The 24,440-nt window shown below is 44.0% G+C and overlaps 1 protein-coding gene across 1 annotated transcript in view; it reads right to left on the reverse strand.

The window, feature by feature from the left end:
- Positions 1–306: 306 nt before the first annotated feature.
- Positions 307–24,440, reverse strand: part of LOC126985655 (uncharacterized) — a 39,869-nt gene continuing 15,735 nt past the window's right edge. The window contains exons 2-4 of the mRNA XM_050840805.1: positions 12,539–12,710; positions 10,544–10,631; positions 307–2,883 (exon numbers count right to left, since the gene is read on the reverse strand). Coding sequence (XP_050696762.1) covers positions 1,750–2,883; positions 10,544–10,631; positions 12,539–12,708 — 1,392 coding nt within the window. The 5' untranslated portion in view covers positions 12,709–12,710 and the 3' untranslated portion in view covers positions 307–1,749. The remainder of the gene's footprint in view (positions 2,884–10,543; positions 10,632–12,538; positions 12,711–24,440) is intronic.

The raw sequence follows: 24,440 nt of genomic DNA on the forward strand, positions 1-24,440 counted from the left end.
GCTACACGGTAAAGCCACAAATTTGGCCCGTCGCTGCTACACGGTAAAGCCACAAATTTGGCCCGTCGCTGAAACTGGGTTAATGTTATTATTGTTATTATTATTACTATTATTATTATTATTATTATTATTATTATTATTTTATTATTGTTATTATTATTATTATTATTATCATTATAATACTTATTAGTAATACTATTATTGTTGATGTCGTTATTATCATCATTATCACTCATATAATAATTTTCTAATTGTATTCTACTTTCCTCATAACTTAATTGCCCTCCAATAGAGGTTTCTTTTTTTCTTCTCTCTTGCATTGTAATTGCCACCTATTTATTATATTATATTATGCAGCCGTTTCTGGCTACTTGTTTGTTTGCTACAAGTTTATTTTCTCGTTTTCGTTTTCCACTTTCTTCTGCCCAAAAAGCGTCGCTTAAAAAAGGCTGTTTGTCAAATAAAAAAATCTTGCTCGTAACTTTATATACGTATGTGACAAACATAATACAGTGTTTAAAGTGTTTAAACAGAGAGAGAGAGAGAGAGAGAGAGAGAGAGAGAGAGAGAGAGAGAGAGAGAGAGAGAGAGAGAGAGAGAGAGAGAGAGAGAGAGAGAGAGAGAGAGAGAGAGAGAGACTGACAAGCAGATTGACTATCAGATTATAGTCGATGTCACGTAACTTGGCGTGGATTTTTTTTAGGGAGGAAATCGCGGACTTGGGATCATTGCTTGGGTGATGGCCTTATCGCGCTCATTGGCCTGTTGTTAAGTTGTTCCTACATGCAGAGAAGTGACTCAATATTCCTGTAAAAATCCCTTTTGAGTTATAAGGTATCTGGTGATAGATATACATATTAGTTTAAAGACGTCTTTATCATACAATGTGTGGGTTTCAAACTGTTGAAGATAAACGTGAACGACACATCAAACAGACCTTAGCAAGATGGCGCTCCTATAAAGACTTGCCTGCGCCATAACGGGTTGGGGCCGATCATCATTCCAGGCCAAGTTAGCCTTCCAGGGCAAAAGGCAAAAATGTAATAAAAAACGTCGGAACTAAACGGAAGGGGCAACATCCAGTGACTGAAACGAGAAATTTGATATCTGAAAGAACTGTAAAGGCTGGATTCTTTTCCTTCTTTTACTACCTATACAAAGTGCCAGTCTGTAGTCCACACAATATCCTTAAAACTCGTCTGTTGTAAGATTTATTGGTATTTTGTTAGTCGTAATGTGTAGTAATGCTACGTAGTCATTATGTAAACATTTGGCTTAGGGAAGTAATTCCTCTCATCATGCTATTTTTAAATTCGAGGCATATTTTCATTATTTGTTTGTAACAAATGGCCATAAGGAAGAACAGTTATATGAATATTTTTCATTTACATTCCATCATTCCATCATGCCCGCAGAGGCCGAGACACAGCAGGCTATGTTAATTACAAACGGAATTTGATGCAGGTTAGAGCCAGTTTAACAATCGGCCAATGAGCGGCGCAGAAACCATTACTTAACGAATGATGCCAATTTAACGAGTAATAGAGATTTACGGGTACGCATATTATGAAAGTTGTTGATTTTGAGGAGGAATAGTTGAATTTTTATAGAGTTGAACTCTAAACCTCGACTCGGACTCCATGTCCTTGGGTATTAGTTAGGTGTTTTCTCCCTCGTTGAATTGTGAACGATTTATATCTGAAGACAATATCTGTGACCTTGGCACCAGTGCATGGAAGCGATGCTGATTCACTCCCATGCCAGGGCTCTCAAGTTTTCGAAGGTTTTATCCACCAACTTTTGTGCTGTCTCCCGCGTGAGGATATCATTTGCATAAGTGAGGCTGTACATTAGGCAGCCATGGAGGGTATGGAACAGGTGGTACATCGGGTCGTTAAAGCAGGAGGTGACCCTAATGAGGTGCGTCAGCCGCACTTGCCGCCCCTCCGTCTGTACTAGCCTGTCTGCGTTGCCCATGTTAGCCGCGCCATAGTCAATCTCAGGGTATGGTCGCTCATCAAAAAGTTCATCTTTGTCCCTTCCTTGTAATTCCAGTGTTATCTTTATGACGTACATCACCGCTTCTTTCTCTTGGAGCATTTGACCAATTTTCTTATGTACGATTCTAGCGTATTCCCAGAAGTTGTCCCGCCACTTTGCTGGCGTAGAAACGATGTTCTGGAGAGCCATCATGTGCACGCCCAAGGTCCCTGCCGTGTCGCCTGACCAGTAACGTCGCATACTGACGGTGTGCATCTCGTTAATATGGTACTCGTCCTGCTCAAGGCCTCCCTCTCGTAGAAAGTCAACGAGACCCACGTTAAACACAGCCACCAGACCACTGTTCACGGTGACTTGCTCTTTCTTGCATTTCTTTATGAATCTCTGGGTTGTTTCCCTGTCCAGGTCCGCCAAAACAATCTGACACCTGAAGTTGGGGTCCATGGGCATCGGATAAACTCGAGGAATAAGTTTCTCTTCAGTCTTCAACTTCTTAATTTTATCCATCAGCAGCTTTAGGTGATTCTCGTCCTTTTCAAGATCAGCTTTCCTGGCATTAAGTATGGCATCTGTCTCCTCTCCGGCGACCAGCCTCCCAAGCTGAACTGTGTCGTCGATTGCAGTGCCAGTGACCACGTTGTCCAAGATGTGAAGAAATGCGTCCGTAATGAACATGTTTGTGGTACCGTCAGCGATACCGTGGTGGTTAGCAAGCAGCATCAGACGGGTATGAGGAAAGTCGGCATCCAGTTCTGGTCGTACACTAGGGACAGTGGCGTCACAAGGCAGGACGCGGGCGCACCACAGTGGGCCATCAGTGGTGGGGAATTTGTGATGTAGCAGCGATTCTATGGCCTGGGTCACGTCTTTTGTGTCCATCACCTGGGGAAAAGGAAAATATTGGGTTGAAATGTGATGTTTTTAGTTAAGAAAGAGACGGCGAGGGTTAATAAAATATGAAGTACACAAGTCTGTGACGCGCCATTTAGACGGAAATGAAAAACATTATTGATATTTAAAGAACTACGATGAAGAGACTGAGTCTGGCACAAATCTTTGTTTTCCAAACTACCCTCATACGGTTTCTATCCTTATCACTGTACGTTTACCTCCAGTTCCTTTTCTGCACGATATATCTCTCTGTGTGCCATTGTTCTTCCCGTGTCAATTCAATTCAATTTATTTATCCGGCACTTGTTCTTCATCTTGATCATCGGCGTCAAGTTGGTGCCCGTAGAATTTTATTTAAAGTTTTTAAGAATAATCGGCATCCCTTACAAAATGCTTTGTCAGATCCATTTATTTGGTATTTTGTGTGATTCAACTTGTTGTATCTACAGTTTCTATACCCTGAAGGGAAGCTTTGATAGCTTATCATAATAATAATAATAATAATAATAATAATAATAATAATAATGATAAGCTTATCTCACACTGTCTTTATGTTGTTCAATAATGAACATCTTAAAACAAACTGTACTATCCACTCGTACGCCGACGACTCCACTCTGAATTTCTAAACACTTTTTGACCGAAGACCGTCCCTACAGAGACTACAAGACTCTCGGATGAACGCTGCAGAACGTTTAACCTCAGACCTTACTATCATTTCTGAATGGGGCAAGAGGAACTTGATGTCTTTTAATGCCTCAAAAACTCAAATTTCTTCATCTGTCAACTCGACACAGTCTTCAAAACACCTATCCCCTATTCCTCGACAACATACAGCTGTCCCCTTCTACAATAAACATTTTCGGTCTGTCCTTAACTCAAAAAAATAACTGGAAACTCCTCTCTTGCTAAATCAGCTTACTCGAGGTCGGGCATCCTGTATCGTATCTGCTAGTTATATTCCCCCTCACAGATGATGTCCATATACAGGGACTGTGTCCGCCCTTGAATGGAATATGCATCTCATATGTGTGGGTGGGTGTGGGTGTGTGGGGGGGTAGCTAACACGCAGCTCTGCTAGGTTGAGTTGTGTTGCATCACTTTCTACCTCATATCGATATTTCCGTTTTGACCGCTCTTTTGGACTTGCTATAGTCGATCGACTCTAACTTAAGCCCTGTGGCTTGGCCCGGGGAAACCCCCATTGTTTACACATCTAGCGATGACCCACACATGGCGATCTGTCTCACTGTTAGTCTGTACGTTATACATTTATGGTATATATATATATATATATATATATATATATATATATATATATATATATATATATATATATATATATATATATATATATATATATAATACGACTGCATGGTGTTATGAATTGCTTGGGATTTTAGGGAAAAACTACTACTCTATAAACCTTTCAATTTACTTGGCAACGTGGCTTATGAGATGGTGCCGCACCGTTCACCCTTCCGCCACCACGGAAGACTCACGTAGGTCTCACTCTCGCGTCCTGCACAGCCAAGCAAAATATATTATACATATCGTAAATAAGAGGGAGAGAGAGGGGTGATGGTAGCGAGCTCCTCCGAGGAGAGTGATGGGGGTTATGTGGCAGTAGCGCGGGTCAGGGGAGCCGTGCCTAAAGGCTCAGGTTAGATTCCGTAGAATATAACTGCATGCTAACCCCCAGCCGCGACCCAGCCGCACACGACTATCTACTCTTGTTCTATCGTATTCTGTCCAAATTCCTTTTGCAAGAGTTAACCAGCATCTTCTTTATTTTACTCCTTCCGCTGGTAAACTCTGGAACAACCTTCCTTGTCTCTATTTCCTCCTGCCTACCATATGGCTTCTTTCAAGAGAAGAGCATCTTTTTCCCGAAAATGACCTCTCTTTTGACCTTTTATTCTGTTTCCTTTTATCGGAGCAGCGTCTAGATGGCTTTTTAGTTTTATTGCCTTAGCTGTCTTACTTTGCTGTAAATAAATCAAACTTTTAGGAATATTAGTGGCAAGCCAGATTTTCTTCCTATAGGAAATAACGATCTGGGAATATAGGTAACGTTAATCCTGCAGTGGGCAACGTTAATCCTGCAGTGGGCAACGTTAATCCTGCAGCGGGCAACGTTAACACTGTAGTGTCAGCAGTTTGTCTTCGTTGCCTCTTGTGGCCTCTCAGGCCAGTTCACACCCGTCTTATATCTAGTTTTGACGTACTCGCTCGCATTATGGTTGTCCCCAAAGAATATACGGACTTAAATTTATTCAGTGGTTGTTTATCCCATCACTGCAAACACAGACATGCTGAACAACATGGCGCAGTGAGTAGGATCTTTGGGAGAAAAAGTGACAATAAATATACGTAGCCGGTTGGCGTCACTGCCCTGTCCCTGCCCGCGTTCCGGTGTTGACCCCACTGAAGCCTCTCCAGGCCTTACCAGTAACAGTGTTGCGTTGTGTGGTGCCTCCTGCAAGCCTCAGGGTTTTGGAGGTTGTCACTAAGCATTAGTTATCGTTTCCTGTTAAGATGACAAGATAACCCCAAGCCGCTGCCTCGTTAGCTCCGCTTACCTTTGTGGAGCTATTTACAATTTTCATGCGGTCCATAGGTAGTGAAACGCCGCCACTGTATATCGTCAAATAACGCAGAATAAGTGAAACCTATATGGGCAGCCGCGGTTATCGAGAACAGATTCCGTGGTGGCGTAACTGTCACCTTGCCCGCCACCCCCACCGCAGCCTTGCTCGCCGGGTCTGTGACAACTGGCCGCGGCCACCTGGCCGCAGACTAACTGACCGCGGGAAACTGGCCGCGGCCCGCTGGCCGCCAAATTTAGCAATAAGACTAGTCGCCACGGTCCAACTCGCCGCCATATGGAACTTTTTGATGTTGATGGATACAATTGTGTTTGATAAAACAAGAGGGTTAAAATTTCTTTATGGAGTGCTTTATTGGAATATAGAAATATAAGATACTTATGCAAAAATGCTAAAATTTCAAAATTACTTTATTAATTAAGTAAACGAGAAAAATATAAGATGAAACTGCAAAAATCTACGAAAAGTTATTGGCAAGTCCCTAAGATATTCAACATAATTTCGACCCTCAAATTCACTGACAATTGCTTTGATTCTTTCATCTACTTGTCTATATTTCTTCAACTTGACAGGTGGATCTTGCCCTGTGATCAGCTGCTCGAAATATAGGTCTCTTCCACGTTGGACTTTTTCAAACCATCAGTAAATTTCCAAACAATAGGATGTTGCATTCCACGTTCATTTTGCAGTCTTCCATGAGCAGCTCCTGCGTGATTTTTGTCCTGTCTTCGTCATTAAAGGAGAGTTCATAAAAGTTCCACATTTCCTGTGGAAAAGTGGAGCACGTCTGTCATTACCCCTTCTGTTTCTTCTGCCAACACAGGTGTCCTCAAGCCAATCATGAAGCACTTGAAGTTCATCTGGTGGCTTCAGTTACATATTCCATGGGAACAAAATTTAATGCCAGGGCCTGTTTTTTTTTCTCTCCTACTTCTCCCAACACACAGTCGTTTTCATCACAACTATCATAGAGCTGTCACAGACTTATCGAGGTCACCGCCCGATTGTTTTTAATAAAAATGAAAATGCGGGTTAACGGAGGAGGTTAATGGGTCCTTTAAGGGTTGCCAAATATCATAATGATTAAAAATTAAGAGAGTCGTATCTTATAAATCCGACCTCAGTCAGTCATCAAGAGATTCGTGTCTTATTAACACAATCACAGATGTGTCTGCGGCGGTCAGTTGGCCGCGGCGAATTGGTCGGCGGCTAGGTGGCCGCGGCCAGTTGCCACAGTCCCTTGCCCGCCACCTTACGAAACCGTCACCGAATCTTCGTCTTCCCGTAAACTACCACTCCCTCCTTCCTTGGTCTTTGTCCCGCCAGCGATGGCCACTACCTAAGCTCTTGCAGTGGATGGACGGCAAGGAGACCCGGAGCCGCGAGGAAGAGAGGGTACGTACTAAGGAAGAGGCAGCACAACACCGCGAGGAAGAGCGGGTTCGTCCAGAAGAGGAGGAATCGCAACCCCGCCTTCTCCCGTGTCGGGAGGAAGACACAACTTTTGGAGGCATTGCTTGCAAGTGTCTTGCTGAAACGCTCCTCCTTCCCTCCTCATAATACCACCAAGCCAGAGAAGAGGCATACGCCACAGCATGGCGCCACTGATTCAGCATTGGGGGCATATGTCAAGGCCTTTGTCAACCCCCCACAACCCCCCACTTGACGGGACGTTCCTATGCATCCGTAAGTTGAGGCGTCGATGGGAGGATTACGCCACCATGGTCGACCTGGCGAGAATTGTCCTGTTAATGGCGTGCTTGTCGTCAGAAACACAGCGGATTCTAGAGTACACGCTTCAGGTTCCTCCCCGATTCATCACGTCCTGTGGAAGAGGTGCTCGACCTTCTGCAGAAGCACGTTAGGGATCGGAGCTAGGAAGCCTTCCGTCGACGCACCTTCTCCAACTGTAACATACCGAGAGTTAGGGCTTCGACGACTTCCTTGCACGTCTAAAGAGTCTGTCGGAATAGATTGACGTGCGTACATAACAGAATGCACGCTGCAAGAAGACCTGGATGACGCCCATGCCGGAACGGAACGGACAGTTGTTGCAGCGACTCATTTCCATTGACGCTTGCTGCACGCTTCAGGAAGCAGTGACGGTGCGTTGGTCTTGTGATGCCACCAAGTCTGCGACCATACGGGCCCCGCCCGCCTCCTGCTCTTTGAGGACTCGCACAGTACAAGAGGGGAAAAAAGTGGCCCATACGACGGTTGCTGACTCACACACTACCACACTCCGACCCAACACTGCATACAGGAGCACGGGCATAACCAGTAACGGTAAGCTCTGAGGGGCTTGAACCCTCGCGCGGGCTGTATGCCAAAGGCTGGCCCGCATAAGCTATTCCGCCGTAGCGACCTGCTACGGGTGTGGTCCTGAAGAGCACAGGTCACACATCATTAAATGCCCTGCAAAAGGGTCTCAGTGCAACGTTTGTCGTCACTTCAGGCACTACGAAAGGTTCAGCAACCAACACAACCCCACGCATCCACTCCTTGGAGTAGGTAGGAGGACACCTACCGAACGGGCGCAAGCCACTCCCGATGAGGTATATATGGGAAGTGAGGAGGGTGCTGAAGCCCTCCAAAGACCCTTCCCATTACCTCACTAACCGTTTCCCTATTATCTCATCTACACGAGAGAGTAGTTCAGCATGTTCTTTAAAGACAGATCCTCTTCTATCCATACCACACTACATTCATACAACACACACACCTTTTCCCAAAATTCAAAATTCAAAATGGCGTTCAACAACTAAGCCTCGGAGTCCCCGCTGAGGGGGGGGGTGTTGGGGGGGGGGAGCACAAATTCCCCCAGGGACGACTCCCCTTCCGGCTGCCGATCTGAGAGGTGCCTTGATAACTCCTCGAGCCTTTTTCTTCTCAATTTCTGCAACATTCGCGGTCTTCTTTCTAATTTTCATTCTGTGGAACACCATCTCTCCTCCTTTAAACCTCACCTTCTCTTCCTCACCGAAACACAGGTTTCTGAAGCTACAGACAGCAATCTCTATTTTGTTCCCTCCTACTATCTCTATCTTAAATTTGAATCCAAAGCTGGATGTTGCGTCTACGTGAGCAACGACATCACTTGTTCTCGTGCCCACGACCTATCAAAGCAGATACTAGTATCTGGCACGCCGGCACCAGAGTGTGTGAGTCGAGGGGCGGAGCGCCTTGGTGACTCCACAGTGAGCCGCACCGAGGCCACTTCACCTCCACCAAGCCCAACCAGGTCGGAACTGCTTGTTCTTCACAACTACACGTCCTCGTTGGAGGCAAAGCAGCACTTCCTGAAGGTGTACCCGGATCTACTGGTGACGAAGGAGGACCTAAAACCGACACCATTGAAGGCGGTGGCGGGTCCCCCGATGAAAATCCACCTGCATGATGACGCAGAGTCATTTGCGATACACACTCCTCAGCTTATTCTCTCGCCTTCAGGGAAGCCGTCATGAAAGAACTGGGTTATATGATGGCTCAATGCATCATCGCCCCCGCTGGCGACGACTCATTCCCTTGGTGTCACCTAATGGCTGAGGCCAAGCTTAACGGTGGGGTACGCATCGCCGCCGACCTGTCAAAACTCAAAAGCCATGTGTCCCATCTAGCTCACCTTTCACCCACACCCTTTACATCCATAAAGAGTATGGAACCGAGTGCATGGTTTTCATTATGGTCGACACCCTTTGGAGGAACTGGCAAATTCTGCTGGCAGAGAAAGACCAGTCACTCACCACCTGTATGAAGCATTTCGGACGCTTTCCCTATTGCCGTGGTCCCATGGGTTTTGTGGCCACGGACCACGCCTTCTATTTACGAAGAGACACGACACTGAGAGGCTTGACCAACTGAATGAAGGTAGTAGACAACCTGCTGCTCTCCGAAAAAGGCTATCTCACGCACCTCCACCACAACGACGAGGGGATGATATCGCTGCCGATCCGGAGAGGCAACTTTGCCACACTTGCAACCCCACTGATCTTAGGTCGTTTATGGGCTTGATGAGCCAGATGGCCGCCGCTTTACCGTTCCCTCCCTGATCAGCCAGAAGAGGACATTCACATGGACTCTTGACCACAATCGGGCCTTTCATAAGGTGAATGAGGCTCTGTCAAGTCCACCTTCTCTCGCTAAGTTACACCCAGTACTCCCCACAGTCATGCAGATGGATGCCTCACGCCAGTGCAGTGTTTGTTACGCCCTCCTGCAGGACCAAGGCGGAGGAAAGTTCCGGCTGGTCCAGCGCGACTCGCGTTTTCTTACTGATACCGTGAATCGTTACGCCACCATTGGGCTTAACGAGCTGGCAGGGGCATGAGCCATGTCAAAGAGCAAGTTTTACCTGAACGACCTCCGACACGTTGACTTCGTCTTGGACTATAGGCCCTTGGTGCCGATCCTGAACAGCTAGACACTGGATGCCAACGAGAATCAGCGCCTCCAGCGACTGAAGGAGAATATCTCGGCATCCGTCTTGACGGCTGTGTGGCGTGCGTGCAAGAAGTTGTGCTCTTTCCCGCTCGCCAGTCAGCCACCCAACTCAACTCCGGTGGACGAAATGCTAGGCACGCAGGCCGGTCTTTCCGTCAGCAGTGGCGTTAAACTGCAGACCGTAGACTACGTCGCCCGCTCCCAGCCTTTGTCAGCCCTTTATGAGGATCTGGTACTTGAGAAGCTACGGTACGTGGCCAGCGACGACCCTTCCTATACGCCATGCTAATGAAAACCGTAAGAGCTGGATTAACTCCATAACGCCCTACCCATATACTGGAAAATACGGCAGAACGTCTGCACAGATGCGTAACTGGTCCTGTACACTGCTCCTGTGATCCTCCATGCAACTCTGTCGCTATGTGTGACTTATTTTGTGCACTTCTTGTTCCCAGGACGAGCACTGCAATCAGTTAGGCAAAAATATTTTATGGAATAATTAAATTAAATAATAAGAAGTGAGAAGCATTATCTTAGTATTCATTTAATATCAGAATGGGGGTAAGCATTGCTTTGATGTTTACAGGTTCATGTTACAGTACCTGGAAATTGAGCTCCTCGCGGTTCATGTCACAAGCCCACAGAATATTACTCCGTTTTCGGAAGCACATCCTCAGGGTTGGAACTTTCCTGTGAAGTAACAACGAAAGTTAGATAGTTGGATACATAGACTAACTGAATACTTAATCGATACTAATATATATATATATATATATATATATATATATATATATATATATATATATATATATATATATATATATATATATATATATATATATATATATATATATATATATATATATATATATATATATATATATATATATATATATATATATATATATATATATATCGAGTAACTGTCTTTAAACAACATAAAAAATATCTCAACAACACCACTGTGCCAGGAATCGAACCTGTGCCTTCTGAAAAGAGGTCAAGGCAGCATATCAACCACGCCACCGATGGGCTAAACGACACCACGCCAGAAGCTACCTTGTGCAGCCAATCTGACGCCCCATCCCCGCACGGGGCGTGAAGGTTAAGGTGTCCCGCTCACACTCGTGACTGGTTGGATACACTTTTAATCAGCCCCATATGACACACACTGTAGGTATACACATCGATGAGCCTGAGGCACTCAAGCAGATACTTGAGAGGTTAGCACAGGGAAGAGGGGCCAGTTAGAGGAAGAAGAAGGAAAATAGGACAGCCGAGTGCCACATGATCCAGCAAGCCAGTCACCCACTCAATCAGCCAGCCCCCTGGCAAGACATATTGAGCTGTTACATCAGGGCTGCAGTGAAAAAAAACATTAGTTGTCATTACAGAAAATTACACAATTAAAAATTACATTATTGAAATGTTTGAGGCTCTCAGTGAAGCATGCCCAGCTTGATTATCCAGACTTAAGTTGACAGTCATATCCAAGGCACTTGGTTGCATGTAAAGTGCAAAGTATGCCACTGTGACTCTCCAAAGACAGTCAGAGATGGCAAAGTTTCTGAAAATAATGTCAAACTTGTTGCTAATTCTTTGCAAACATGATGAGTATTCCAGGAGAGCAACCACCATCAACACCAAGCTCATGACAAGGAGTGTTTACTATGACCTCCAGAGCTATGTTTTAGATAATTTTTTTACCATTGAAAACTATTATAGACTAGAAAGACAAGCCAAGGCACCCCACAGACCATTGGAGCGAGCAAAGAAAGCTTCTGCAGCTCAATAAGCTACAGGAAGCTTCTAAATACTTGCTAGGAACTTCGGTAGAGTGTGGAGAAGCGGCCTACCTCTGGTAAACCAAAAAACACACATGAAACTTATGTTCCGATGATCCCGAGGGTGAAGTAAGCTATTACCGCTAAACGCCAGAAACATATTAATCTCCTACTTCTATGAGAGTTCAGCTACAACTACCATTTTCTCAGGGTTACATGACCACATGACAAAGATGACACCTTCCAGATTCCGTAAAGATAAGTCAAATACTTTGTGAGATATGGAGTAATATGTAATGATTTTTTTCAACGCTAATTTTTCAAGATTCTACTTTTGGGCGTTTTAAAAATGAATCCCAAATTTATTTATTTACCAAACTGCACAATTTTTTCAACATTTGTTATTCAGCCTATTCCTTAACTCTTCCCCAGTCTGAAATGTAAGATAGAGAATTTCAAGTATTTTATTTTTAAGCTATAAAAAAAGTGAACCCACTTTTTTATAAATATGTAAAAAAAAAAAAAAATACAAGAAAATAAACTATAAAAATACAATTTTGTTCCTAGCATATTATTTGAAATATGTTGAATCTTAATGTTAAGTGGAACTGCCTGTCGTTCCATACTGAGAAGTAGATAGCTTATACGTTATAATGTGGTTCAAAGGGTGAGACTCTAAAATGAGGACGAAGATGATACTGAGCAGGAGTTTAGGAAGAAGAGAAGACGACAACATGTAACATCAGGATATCCACACTGAAAGAAATAGGAAGTTTAACTTGTTATTATCGTACACTTGAGCTACTTACGAACCTGAAGGTGTGCAGCAGTGCACGTTTGATGTGGTCTTCGGTGAGGGGCACAGCGGAGCGTAACGTTAACCCATACACAGTTACGAAATAGCCTTTTTTGTTGGCAGAGTTCAGAACAGCCTCAAAATCCGTGGCCGGCCGAAGCCAGATGAATGACGAATCCTCAGCCATTTCTGAAAGGATAAAGACTGTCACTTAGGAGCCAAGTTAGAGTCTATTTGTATAAATTTACTACCTACATGTGCTCAGTAATCCCATGACGTTGTCACACATTGGTTATTAAATAATTTATAAATAAACAGATTAGTGTCAAAGAATCTCATTTTATCAGTTCCCATCCTCTTGCTAACCATTCCCTACCATTAAAGTTGCCTGAAATGTAGTTTTCCTTGATATCTGATATCAATATAATTATGGTAGCTACACTATTGAGCCTGCTAGCAACATAAATCTATCCCTTCTACAACCTTGCTTTATATAATATTCTTTATATGCTCATCATTTTCTCAGTCAGTCAATAGGGGCATTTTTCGGGGGCATGTCGCCTCATCCACCTGACGAAGGCAGTCCCCACTGGCAAATCTTCATACCCCCCCCCCACCCACCCATCCTCAGGGCATGACGACGGGATATCGACTTGCTCGAGTCACGAACAACGTGGGTATCCTCTTGACCTCCTCTATGCGAGGTTGTCTTTTTGGGGGAGGCGGTGGCTGAATCGACAGAGTGACGGCGCCGCGTTCAGGAGGACGCGAGTTCAATCCCCGCCCGGTGCCACCAAGCTGGGATTTTTCAGCCGCCGCCGAGTGGATTAACCCGGTTGCAGGGGGGTCATGTTTCTTAATGGTCCCTCCAAGCGAGAAAAATGAGAAAAAAATCACCCCTCACACAAACCATTTCATAATATATATCAAAGCATTTGTGATCAGATTATGTATCATCTATTTTGGGGGGTTTATCTCATGGCACAAATTTGGCCCGTCGCTGCTACACGGTAAAGTCACAAATTTGGCCCGTCGCTGCTACCGGGTTAAAACTACCCACATGCTGTCCAGAAGACCACCTATTAACCCGGACTCTAGATTCTAGGATTGAAGATGAGCTCCGGGAGGGCAGCATGAGCCAATGCAAGATGGCGCCACTATAAACACTCGCCTGCGCCAGAACGGGCTGGGCCGACCATCAGGCCCCACCGGGGAGAAGCCTTGGGCCGACCATCAGGCCCCACCGGGAAGAAGCCTACCGGCGCAATAGGCCGCGACGTAAAACAAAAAAACACAAAAATAAACAACCGGGTGAACAAGGTTGGCTTTTAGGTCGCGTGTCACATACCCGGTTGCCCGGCGGTGAGATGAAGGATCCTGCAGTTCCAATTCGCTGAATGTGATACAAATTTATTCCAGCGATATTCCACAATTATGAGTAGTCACTTCTTACCAAGAGTATCCGCCTCTTCAAGTCGCTTTTCAGTGTCCATGTCGCATAGCCATGTTAATTATATTAGGGGAGGCGGTGGCTGAGTCAACAGAGTGACGGCGCCGCGTTCAGGAGGACGCGAGTTCAATCCCCGTCCGGTGCCACCAAGCTGGGATTTTTCAGCCGCCGCCGAGTGGCTTAAAACTCCCCACATGCTGTCCAGAAGACCACCTATCAACCCGGACTCTAAGTTCTAAGATTAAAGATGAGCTCCGGGAGGGCAGCATGAGCCAATGCAAGATGGCGCCACTATAAAACACTCGCCTGCGCCAGAACGGGCTGGGCCGACCATCAGGCCCCACCGGGAAGAAGCCTTGGGCCGACCATCAGGCCCCACCGGGAAGAAGCCTACCGGCGCAATAGGCCGCGACGTAAAAAAAAAAAAAGACAAAGGACACAAGTGAATTGAAGATCTGAATCTTTTTCCCTCAGTTCAGATATCGAAAATGATATTTACTCGTGATGAGCGAGTCCTTAACACTGTAGACCAGAGCAATCCGGTGTAAAACTTCGTAAGGAGACTCACCACTGTTTTGCACTATGCTACCAAAATATGTACAGTTTTCCCAAATGTCTGTGCCACACGCGTTAACAGATTATACTGAGCTAGTTCATCTAATAAATTTCGAAATACCTGCACCTTGCTCTTGGCCAGGGAAACCTGGAGTATCAAGGGAATCGACTCCTCGTGCAGTGCCTCAAGAGCCATCACGAAAATTTCCAACAACTCCGCAAGAATTACTTCATCATCGGCAAAAAAAGGTAAGTGATCCTGGGACTGCTAATAGATGCTCCCCAATAACTCTGATCCACAACTCTGCCAAGTACCCAGCCCATACAAGTGTATAAAAGTGCTGGGACAAGGATAAAGCCCTGGATCACTTTCGCTTTCGCGGTAAAGTAGTTGTACACGCGTCCCTTACACTTCACAGCACTCTCATCATCAGTACAGACTAGTCGGTAGACCAACAATCCCTGTAAGATTCTCGCGGTATCGCGGGTGATCCTAGAGTGCCTCGCAAGGCACTGAATTAAACGACTGTTAAAGATTTATATATGCTGCAACCATCCCAAGTTAAAACTCACGTCGGTGCACCAATAGAGGGTATAATAAGATACGATCAGTTGTCGACTTACCAGGCGTAAACCAGGGCTGTTCAGGTCTCTCCAGCTGCGAATTCGCATGGGCAATAGATGGGCAAGTACCTTGCCTGGCACGCCGAGCAGCGTAAAACCACAGTAGTTGCTGCAGTCTTGTCGGTCCCATTTCCTGTTCCCGATAGGGATGACCAGCCCCCTCTTCGAGTCAGGAGAAATGGTATCAGATTCCAATACCGCAGTCTAGACCGCATACAAGCTGCCTTGTATTCAGCCTTTAAAAGTTTCGCATTTATGGTACAGACACCAAGTGCCTCTTCACATCTACACCTGGCCTCAGTCTCTCTGACATCATCACGAGATGATGTGCCTGCTTCGATGGGTAGAGCAGCATCAACCATCAGCACCCCAGCAGCTGAAAGTGGCTCTCGCGAATCGTCCGCTATGTACAACTCAGCCCATAGATTACTATGCCCATCCATGTCTGGCGCGAGACAACCGTCTACTGTTCGGATGACTGAGAGGGAGGCTTATAGCGGAGCTACTACAGGGCTCGGTAAGCATGTCGGAGGGCATTTCCATTTAAATAGCCCTCGGCATCCTGAACGAGACTCTTGACATATATATCCTTGTCTCTCCTCAGGAGAGGTCTAGTCCTACGTGACAGAGCTTTATATTTTTACTATCGACTCTTAGCAAGCTTAGCAGCGTGACTCTTCTCGATATCTTCTATCGTCTCCCAGAGGTAAACCCACTCGTAGTTATCGAGCCCTCTCCAATGCACTCCTACGTTTGAAAGTACCCTACAGTTCTAAAGGGTCTTCAAGGAAGCTGAACACATTTAACCGATTTGAGGCTGATACAGCACACTCCTGATCTCATGGCAGATATTCCAGTCACTCCAGAAAGATTACAATATTGTTTAAGCTCTAGATTTCTCATGACCTGACATAGCTTGGGCTTGAGTGTTGCAACAACAAACCTATTATCAGTTGCAAATAACTCATCGATCATCGCTATGCAATAATTTAGTAATATATTCGTCCTTTTCTTCTCTTACTGGCAAAGTCTATAACATCCATCCTTTTTCTGTATGTAATGTATCATATCCCAGACTTTTTCAAGAGATGAGTATTAAGCTACTACAATAAATACAAGAAACTTAGTCATGTTCGATCATATTTGTTTGAAGCTGCGTCGATCTCGTCATAAAAGCAATTAAAAAAGAGCGACCGAAAGAAAAATCAATTCCGTAGGAGAAGTGTCTTGAGAATCCCCTTTCGAAAAAGTTCAAGTTGTAGGCAAGAGGAAATACAAGGAAAGAAGACTGTTCCAGAGATTACCAGCGTGAGAGATGTATAGATGAAGATGATGTTTAACTCTTTCATAAGGGATTCGGATTGCATAGAAGTGAGCTAGAGTTGAAAATCGTGTATACAGCGGGGCAGCAAGAGGGGTGGAGGCATACAGTTACCAAGTTCAGAACAGCAGTCTGCATGAAAACAACGATGGAATAACGAAATTCAGCACTGCGAAATTTGAGAAGTAGAAAACGTTAGAAAGAGTAGAAATGATCAGACAAAGAGCTTTTAACTATTGTGCAATAGGGCTATGTGAATGACCCCCCACCCCTCACACGGGATGCATAATCCATACGAGAAAAATATATTGTCATGGTAAAAATAATCTTCTAAGAAAAAACTGCATTCATGATTTTTTTTTAGGAAAATATAAATCATAAGTTAACAAATATGTTCTTGAAGTTAAGGTTCTTGAGTTGAGGTTGGGCCAAGAATATTTAAATAGAAGAAAGAGACAGGAAAGTGTAGTAGATGTTTGGAAAATTGTTTCAAGTTGACAGGTGGAGAATGTGAGATTGTAAGGTATTGAAGGACACTAAGATTAGATTAGATTAAGATTAGGTGTGTGAAAACTACTTGGCGGAGGGATAAGATGTATTTTGGGCTTCTATGAATTTAGAAAAAGCGTCAAACAGAACTGAAAGAAATGGACTGTAAGAGGTTTAACAATTGTGTTAGCTTTGGGGAAGATTGCTAGAAGGGTTAAACAGTTTATATGAAAACAGCAGAGCTTGGGTTAGAGTGGGGAATAGTGTGAGTGAGTGGTTTCCTTTTAGAGTGAGGCTGAGTCAGGGTAGTGCCCACTCTAGTTGCATAATCTACTTGACTCACTCGGTGACTTCAGAGCAGTTCAAAACACCTCGGTAGGTACACCCAGTTCACTTCTGTTGTAGGGAACTAACGGTCTATGCGATTGTAAAAGGAGTTTATTGTTTCCCAATTTACTACTTCTACACAAAGAAACACAAAGAAAGAACAAACAACAACAGACCTGCTGGTCCTTACGAGGTTGTTTGTGACAAGCTACACTAACTATCTAATCAAAGGTGGAATGTGAAGGACAGCAAAAAGAGGGAGGTTTGGTTTGTAGTTAAAAAAAGAAGTGGTCGACGTTACTGAACATATTCAGGTACTTGAAGGCCTGAATCATATCTCCTCGTAAGTGTCTCTTCTCAAGCGTAAAGAGGTTGAGTCGCCTCAGTCGTTCTTCATACGGCTGAGCCCTCTATGATACTGTACAATTATTTTCGGTACACTTCGAGAAGGAGAAGGGGAACGAAGAGAAGTAGAAAGAGAAGGAAGAGGAAAAAGAGGAGGAGGAGAAGGAGGAGGTAGTGGACGAGGAGGAAAATAAGGAAACATGGAAACATGGAAATGCAGGCGACAGAAACCCGATTGGCTCATTACGAAGTCGCCCGCTTTGGTGAGTTAATCTGCTCGGCAGCCACTTGGGGCTTAATGAGCAGATGAAAGCACCTCGATATTCAGTTTACTCTCGACGCTCCCGACGGTCGATTCTATATATGAAGGAGTTGATGGTATTCGCATTAACTACTTCTGAGGGAAGGTTGTTCCAGTGGCAGATGACTAAATTGAAAAGAAACTCCTTCCAATGTCTGTGTTACATCGACTCGACTGAATGGGTAAACCGTTATTTCTAGTTCTTGAGTTGATTTGCAGTTCAAAGAATTTGAAGTAATCGACGTTATTGAATTTTTTCAGGTACTTGAAGACTTGAATCATATCCCCTCGTAGGCGTCTTTTCTCCAGTTTAAAGAGATTGAGTAGCTTGAGTCGTTCCTCGTACGGTTGGGCCCGTAAGGTTGGAATCATTTTCGTGGCGCGTCGTTGAATCCTTTCCAGTAAATCAATGTCCTTTCTGTAATTAGGAGACCAGAACTGTACTGCATGCTCGAGGTGCGGTCTTACCATGGAATTAAGAAAGGATAGTATCACGTCTGGCGTTTAACGCTCGAAGTTCCTTGTTATGAACCCGAGCACAGTGTGGGCTTTGTTATATGCTTTTTAAGTGATTCGCGTGTTTCAGGTCACTTTTGATAATGACTCCAAGATCCTTTTCCTCCTGCATTGCCTGCAGAGGTTTCCCATTCGTGATGTATGTGTGGTTATTATTTCTGGACCCAATGCGCATAACTTTGCATTTGTCAACATTAAAGGACATTTGCCATTTTTCCGACCATTCGATAATGTGATTGAGGTCTTTCTGAATGATTTCGCAGTCGGTCTTTGTAAGGGCCTTTCCTCCCACCTATGTGTCATCAGCAAATTTCGATATTGTGGATTTCAGTCCTGATTCGAGGTCATTGATATATATATATATATATATATATATATATATATATATATATATATATATATATATATATATATATATATATATATATATATATATATATATATATATATAATAAAGAGAATGAGTCCCAGCACTGACTTTTGAGGCACTCCACTAGTGACTGGAAGCCAATCGGAAGGCTATCCGTTGAGTAGTACTTGTTGTTTTCTGACGGTGAGTCAATCTCTTATCCACGCGATCAGATTGGCTCCAATGACCGCCGAGTGCAGTTTCTTAAGGAGTCGCTCGTGCGATACCCTGTTGAAGGCTTTCTGAAAGTCTAGGTATATAACATCACTGGGGATGTGGGCATCCCAGTTCTTCTATATACCTTGGAAGAAGTCTAATAAATTCGTTAGGCAGGAGCACTTGTTTCTGAAGCCATGCTGGGTGTCGGAGATTACATTATTGTCTTCTAGAAACTTAACAAGTTTGTCTCTAATAATCTTTTCGAGTATTTTTCCTGCCACTGATGTCAAACCTATGGGCCTGTAGTTTAATGCAACGCTTTTTTCTCCTTTTTTGAAAATCGGTGTTACGTTAGCCATCTCCCAGTCTTCCGGGACCTTGTTCAATTGAACAGACTGGTTGAATATGTTAGTGAGTGGCTGAATAATTTGTTGTTTAAGCTCTTTTAATAACCGCGGGGACAAACTGTCAGGTCCTGTTGACTTGTTCGTGTCGAGTTTGTCCAAATACTTTTTCACTTCTTGGTCGCATATTGAGTCAATTTCCAAGGGCGTGATCCCTCTCGGCAGGTCAGCGCCCTAAGGAATGGTTTCGATGTCCTCGACTGTGAATACGGATGCGAAGTTACTGTTGAGGATTCTGGCCATCTGTTTACTGTCCGAGTTACAGATCCAGTCTCGTCTGTCAGGGGACCAATATTGGATTATACTTCCTTTTTCGATCTGATGTATGTGAAGATTTTTTTTGGAGTTGGTCTTGATGTTTATCATAGTTGCGTTTACTACTCCGAATAAGGGTACGACAAGCTCTGAGGCTGGTGTGGTACTGTGTACGTTCTTCGGCCGTGTCATTCTCTTTCATTAGGTTATAATTCCTTTTTTATAAGTTTACTGCCCTTTTATTTATCTGGTCATCCACGGTGGATCTACGGCACTATTTATTCGCCTGGGTTTCGTAGGCACTGTAGCCTTCTCTACTCCCAAAAGCTTATATTTGAAGTCGTTCCACACGTTGTCGATTGTATTGTCGGTGAGGTTAAGTTGGTCCTAGGTCGCAGGGGAAGCAGCTCACGGGCTAGGTTGAAATTTGCTTTTTTATAGTTTTGTATCACTGACGGATTGTCTACGAGTTTATGACTTATGTTGACATTAAAACGGATTAAGTGGTGATCGCAACCATTAGTTTTTTTCACCAACTTCACAGTCGCGAATGAGGTCGGGGTCACTTACTAGTACCAGATCCAGCAGATGTTTTCTCTTGTCGGTTGAGTTACAACTCGAATGAAGAACAGATCCTCCACCATTTCTATAAGCCTGTTACCCTCTTGATCTCCAGTCAATTGTCCCCAGTCAATGTTAGGGAAATTAAAGTCCCCAATTATTATTGCTTCTTTGCTTTGTGTTAGGGAGTGAAGCTCTTGGTACAGGGGAATGTCGTCGGTAGCCTGTTGTTTTGGGGGTCTGTAGACGGTCACAAGTGTTAGTTTCTTATTATTCGCGGTTATTTCCACACAGACGGAATCGTAATTATCTGCGTCCTGTTTGTCTGTTTTTATGGCAGGGAGCGTACTTTTTTACGTACCAAATTACTCCTCCTTTCTTGTGCTTTCGATTTTTGTCTCTGTGATGGCTACCACGTTTGGTTTCTATGTTGCAATATACGCCCTAATTTCGTCCTTTTTGGGTTTATTATTGCTTCGTGCGTTTGTGTACAAAATGGAAATGTGACTCCTGGTTTGGCCGCGACGTGTTGTGTTAGTTTGCTTATCGGAGGCGTCGTTGGTTACGCAGTTTCTTGTAAGCCACACTGACGCTACGGTTTGGTTGATCAAGTGTTGCCTTTGCCCCGCCCTCGCCTGCAGTTTTTTTTAATAGCTTTTCGAAAAGCTTCCAACTGCCTCGTTCAAGAGCCTTCCAAGCCGAGCCGAACCAACCTCGTTCAGGTGGAGTCCGTCATCCCAAAACAAGTCTGGGCGCATGTCTATCTAAAGCTTTTGAATCAATCCTTAACCGGAAGATTCAAAAGCATCTTTCCACTTCTAACCTTCTATGTGATCGCCAGTATGGATTCCGCAAGGGGCGTTCTACTGGCGATCTTCTTGTTCTCTTAACTGACTCTCGATCATCCTCTCTGAGCCGTTTCGGTGAAACTTTCTCTGTTGCGCTAGACATATCGAAAGCCTTCGATAGAGTCTGGCACCAGTCTTTGCTTTCTAAACTGCCCTCTTTCGGATTCTATCCCTCTCTCTGTTCCTTTATCTCCATTTTCCTTTCCGGCCGTTCTATCTCTGCGGTGGTAGACGGTCACTGTTCTTCCCTAAACCTATCAACAGTGGCGTTTCACAGGGCTCTGTCCTATCACCCACTCTCTTCCTGTTATTCATCAATGATCTTCTTTCCATTACAAACTGTCCTGTCCACTCATACGCCGACGACTCCACTCTGCATTATTTAACTTCTTTCACTAGAAGACCATCACAACAGGAAGTACACGACTCCAGACTGGAGGCTGCAGAACGCTTAACCTCAGACCTTGCTATCATTTCCGATTGGGGCAGAAGGAACCTTGTGTCCTTCAATGACTCAAAACCTCAATTTCTCCACCTATCAACTCGAAACAATCTTCCAAACACCTATCCCCTATTCTCCGACAACACTCAGCTGTCACCATCCTCAACACTAAACATCCTCGGGCTATTCTTAACTCAAAATCTCAACTGGAAACTTCATATCTCCTCTCTCGCTTAATCAGCTTCCTCGAGGTTGGGCGTTCTGTATCGTCTCCGCCAGTTCTTCTACCCCGCGCAGTTGCTATCCATATACAGGGACCTTGTCCGCCCTCGTATGGAGTATGCATCTCATGTGTGGGGGGGCTCCACTCACACAGCTCTTCTGGACAGAGTGGAGGCAAAGGCTCTTCGTCTCATCAGCTCTCCTCCTCATACTGATAGTCTTCTACCTCTTAAATTCCGCCGCAATGTTGCCTCTCTTTCTATCTTCTATCGATATTTCCACGCTGACTGCTCTTCTGAACTTGCTAACTGCATGCCTCCCCCCCTCCCGCGGCCCCGCTGCACACGACTTTCTACTCATGCTCATCCCTATACTGTCCAAACCCCTTATGCAAGAGTTAACCAGCATCTTCACTTTTTCATCCCTCACGCTGGTAAACTTTTGAACAATTTTCCTTCATCTGTATTTCCTCCTGCCTACGACTTGAACTCTTTCAAGAGGAGGGTATCAGGACACGGCCATCTCTTTTGATTTTTTTGGGGGGAGCAGCGAGTAGCGGGCTTTTTTTTATTGTTGTTTTCTTTTTTGTGTGTCCTTGAGCTGTCTCCTTTGTTGTAAAAAAAACAAAAAAAAACATAAGAATAAAATCCAATATTCCTCAAAACAATTAACTTCGTTCCCAGGAGATCACGACCCCCAGGGTAAGAACTGCTGAATTGGAAGAAACAATAAAGCAATATCAGCGACAGCAAGGGAGGGTAGCACAGGCTACTACTTACTTGAAGCACTGGGTGTTCGTTACTAACCGACCATCAAATCTGAGTCGACACACCTTAACCCGATACGGGACCAGTGTAACAACCGGGTTATCACGTTGTACAGTCGTGGGACACAAGTGATGATACAGTTTCCAAAATGTTTCAGACGCCGGTAGCGAATGACGGCAACTATCCAGCAGAGCTACATTCGAGTGTTATAATTATATGATTTGTGTGTGTGTGTGTGTGTGTGTGTGTGTGTAAGGATCAAATAGTGTGTGGGTGTAGGAGATATATTATTTAAGGATTTTTTTAACGAAACTGTGAGCATCAACTGCACGACGATTATGTTTCATTAAAAAAAAATTGTTATGAATGCTCATGTTTCTACTAGTGCATGCACTGTAATAAGATTTTCTGCATTCCATACGCTTTATACTTGCTTGGCTTTGGTCGTCAGTGAGCATGCTGGAGAGAGAGAGAGAGAGAGAGAGAGAGAGAGAGAGAGAGAGAGAGAGAGAGAGAGAGATTAATTTCTCTTAAGAAAAAAAAAAGTTACTGCCCAAAAATAGCCTAGTTTTCTTATATGCATAATAATAACTTAGTATTCGTAAATGTAAAGTAATAGCCTAGTTTCATAAATGAAAACGAATTCCTTAGTATTCTAAAATGCTAAATAATAGCCTTGTGATTCAATTCAATGCATAATAGCCTACTAGTTTCCTAAATGCGCCGGCTGACATGGTCGATGACGTCATTGCATAACATTGTCAAGCGAGAGTTAAATGGTTGTATCATTATATATTTTTAGACCATATCAGAATGTTTGTGCACGTTATCAATGTTTTCTTTGTATTTTCTTAGCGAGGACGCTGCAGGAATGGATACAACATTTATTCAAATGCATAATAGCGTTGTAAACAACTTTAGCTGCCAATGACGAAATTTGAACGAAATTTAAAGACACATTTTCGTCCGCGAATTAAAATCTTGTTATCAGTGTGCACAACTGACAAATTCATATACATTGTATATGTAGTGACATATCTGAACATTAGCCTCTTTCCATGCGGTGTATAGATTTTAAAGTCGGGGCCGGTGAACGAAACTCAGTGGACAGTGTGTCATCACTTGTGTCCCACGATTGTATGTACCTTAGCCAGGTTTCACCAGGCATCCATTTATCGGCTATCTCGTAGGGAAGGATGATGAACTGGGTGGGCTGATGACTCGTAGTCAGTGACGCTAACCTCTGCAAGGCGGAGGCGTCTATATAGTTACTTCAACTACCACCAACTCTACCATTCCCACAACCATTACTACTACTGAAATCATTACTACCACTGCTACTACTACAATTACTATGTATTACTTACTATTACTACTACAACCATTCCTACTACTACTACTACTACTACTACTACTACTACTGCTACGATTTTTTCTACTACTACTACTACTACTACTACCAATACTAATAATATTTATACTAAAAATAATAGCAGTAGTTGTTGTAGAAAAGTTATTAATACTCTTATGTAGTACATTGTCTGGTTGTAACACGGTCCACTAATTCTGCAAGTCATTTGGCCCTTGGGATACTTACCTCTATCTGTCCGCTTATCAACACGAGATGGTGCCGCTGATCAATACGTGATGATAGTTTTGACTGCACCTGTGGGAGGAAGGTCGGTCAAAATATTTGCAAGCCAAGGTTACTTTACGATTTCTGGGGGAACAAAGCCGTGGTACTCGAGTGGGTGTAGGAAAAGTACTGGCCAGGCGAATGAGACCTTAACTGCGTGACTTGCAGAAGTCTTTTATACACAATGCAACCCTTCATACCCTCATGCCTTATCACAAGTGCCAGTGGCCGCCAGCAGCATTAACTGTATATGCTCGTATGTCATTAGTTTGTGTGACATTGTAGCAA

Source organism: Eriocheir sinensis, chromosome 60, assembly GCF_024679095.1.
Source record: "Eriocheir sinensis breed Jianghai 21 chromosome 60, ASM2467909v1, whole genome shotgun sequence".
NCBI classification, from domain to species: Eukaryota; Metazoa; Arthropoda; class Malacostraca; order Decapoda; family Varunidae; genus Eriocheir; species Eriocheir sinensis.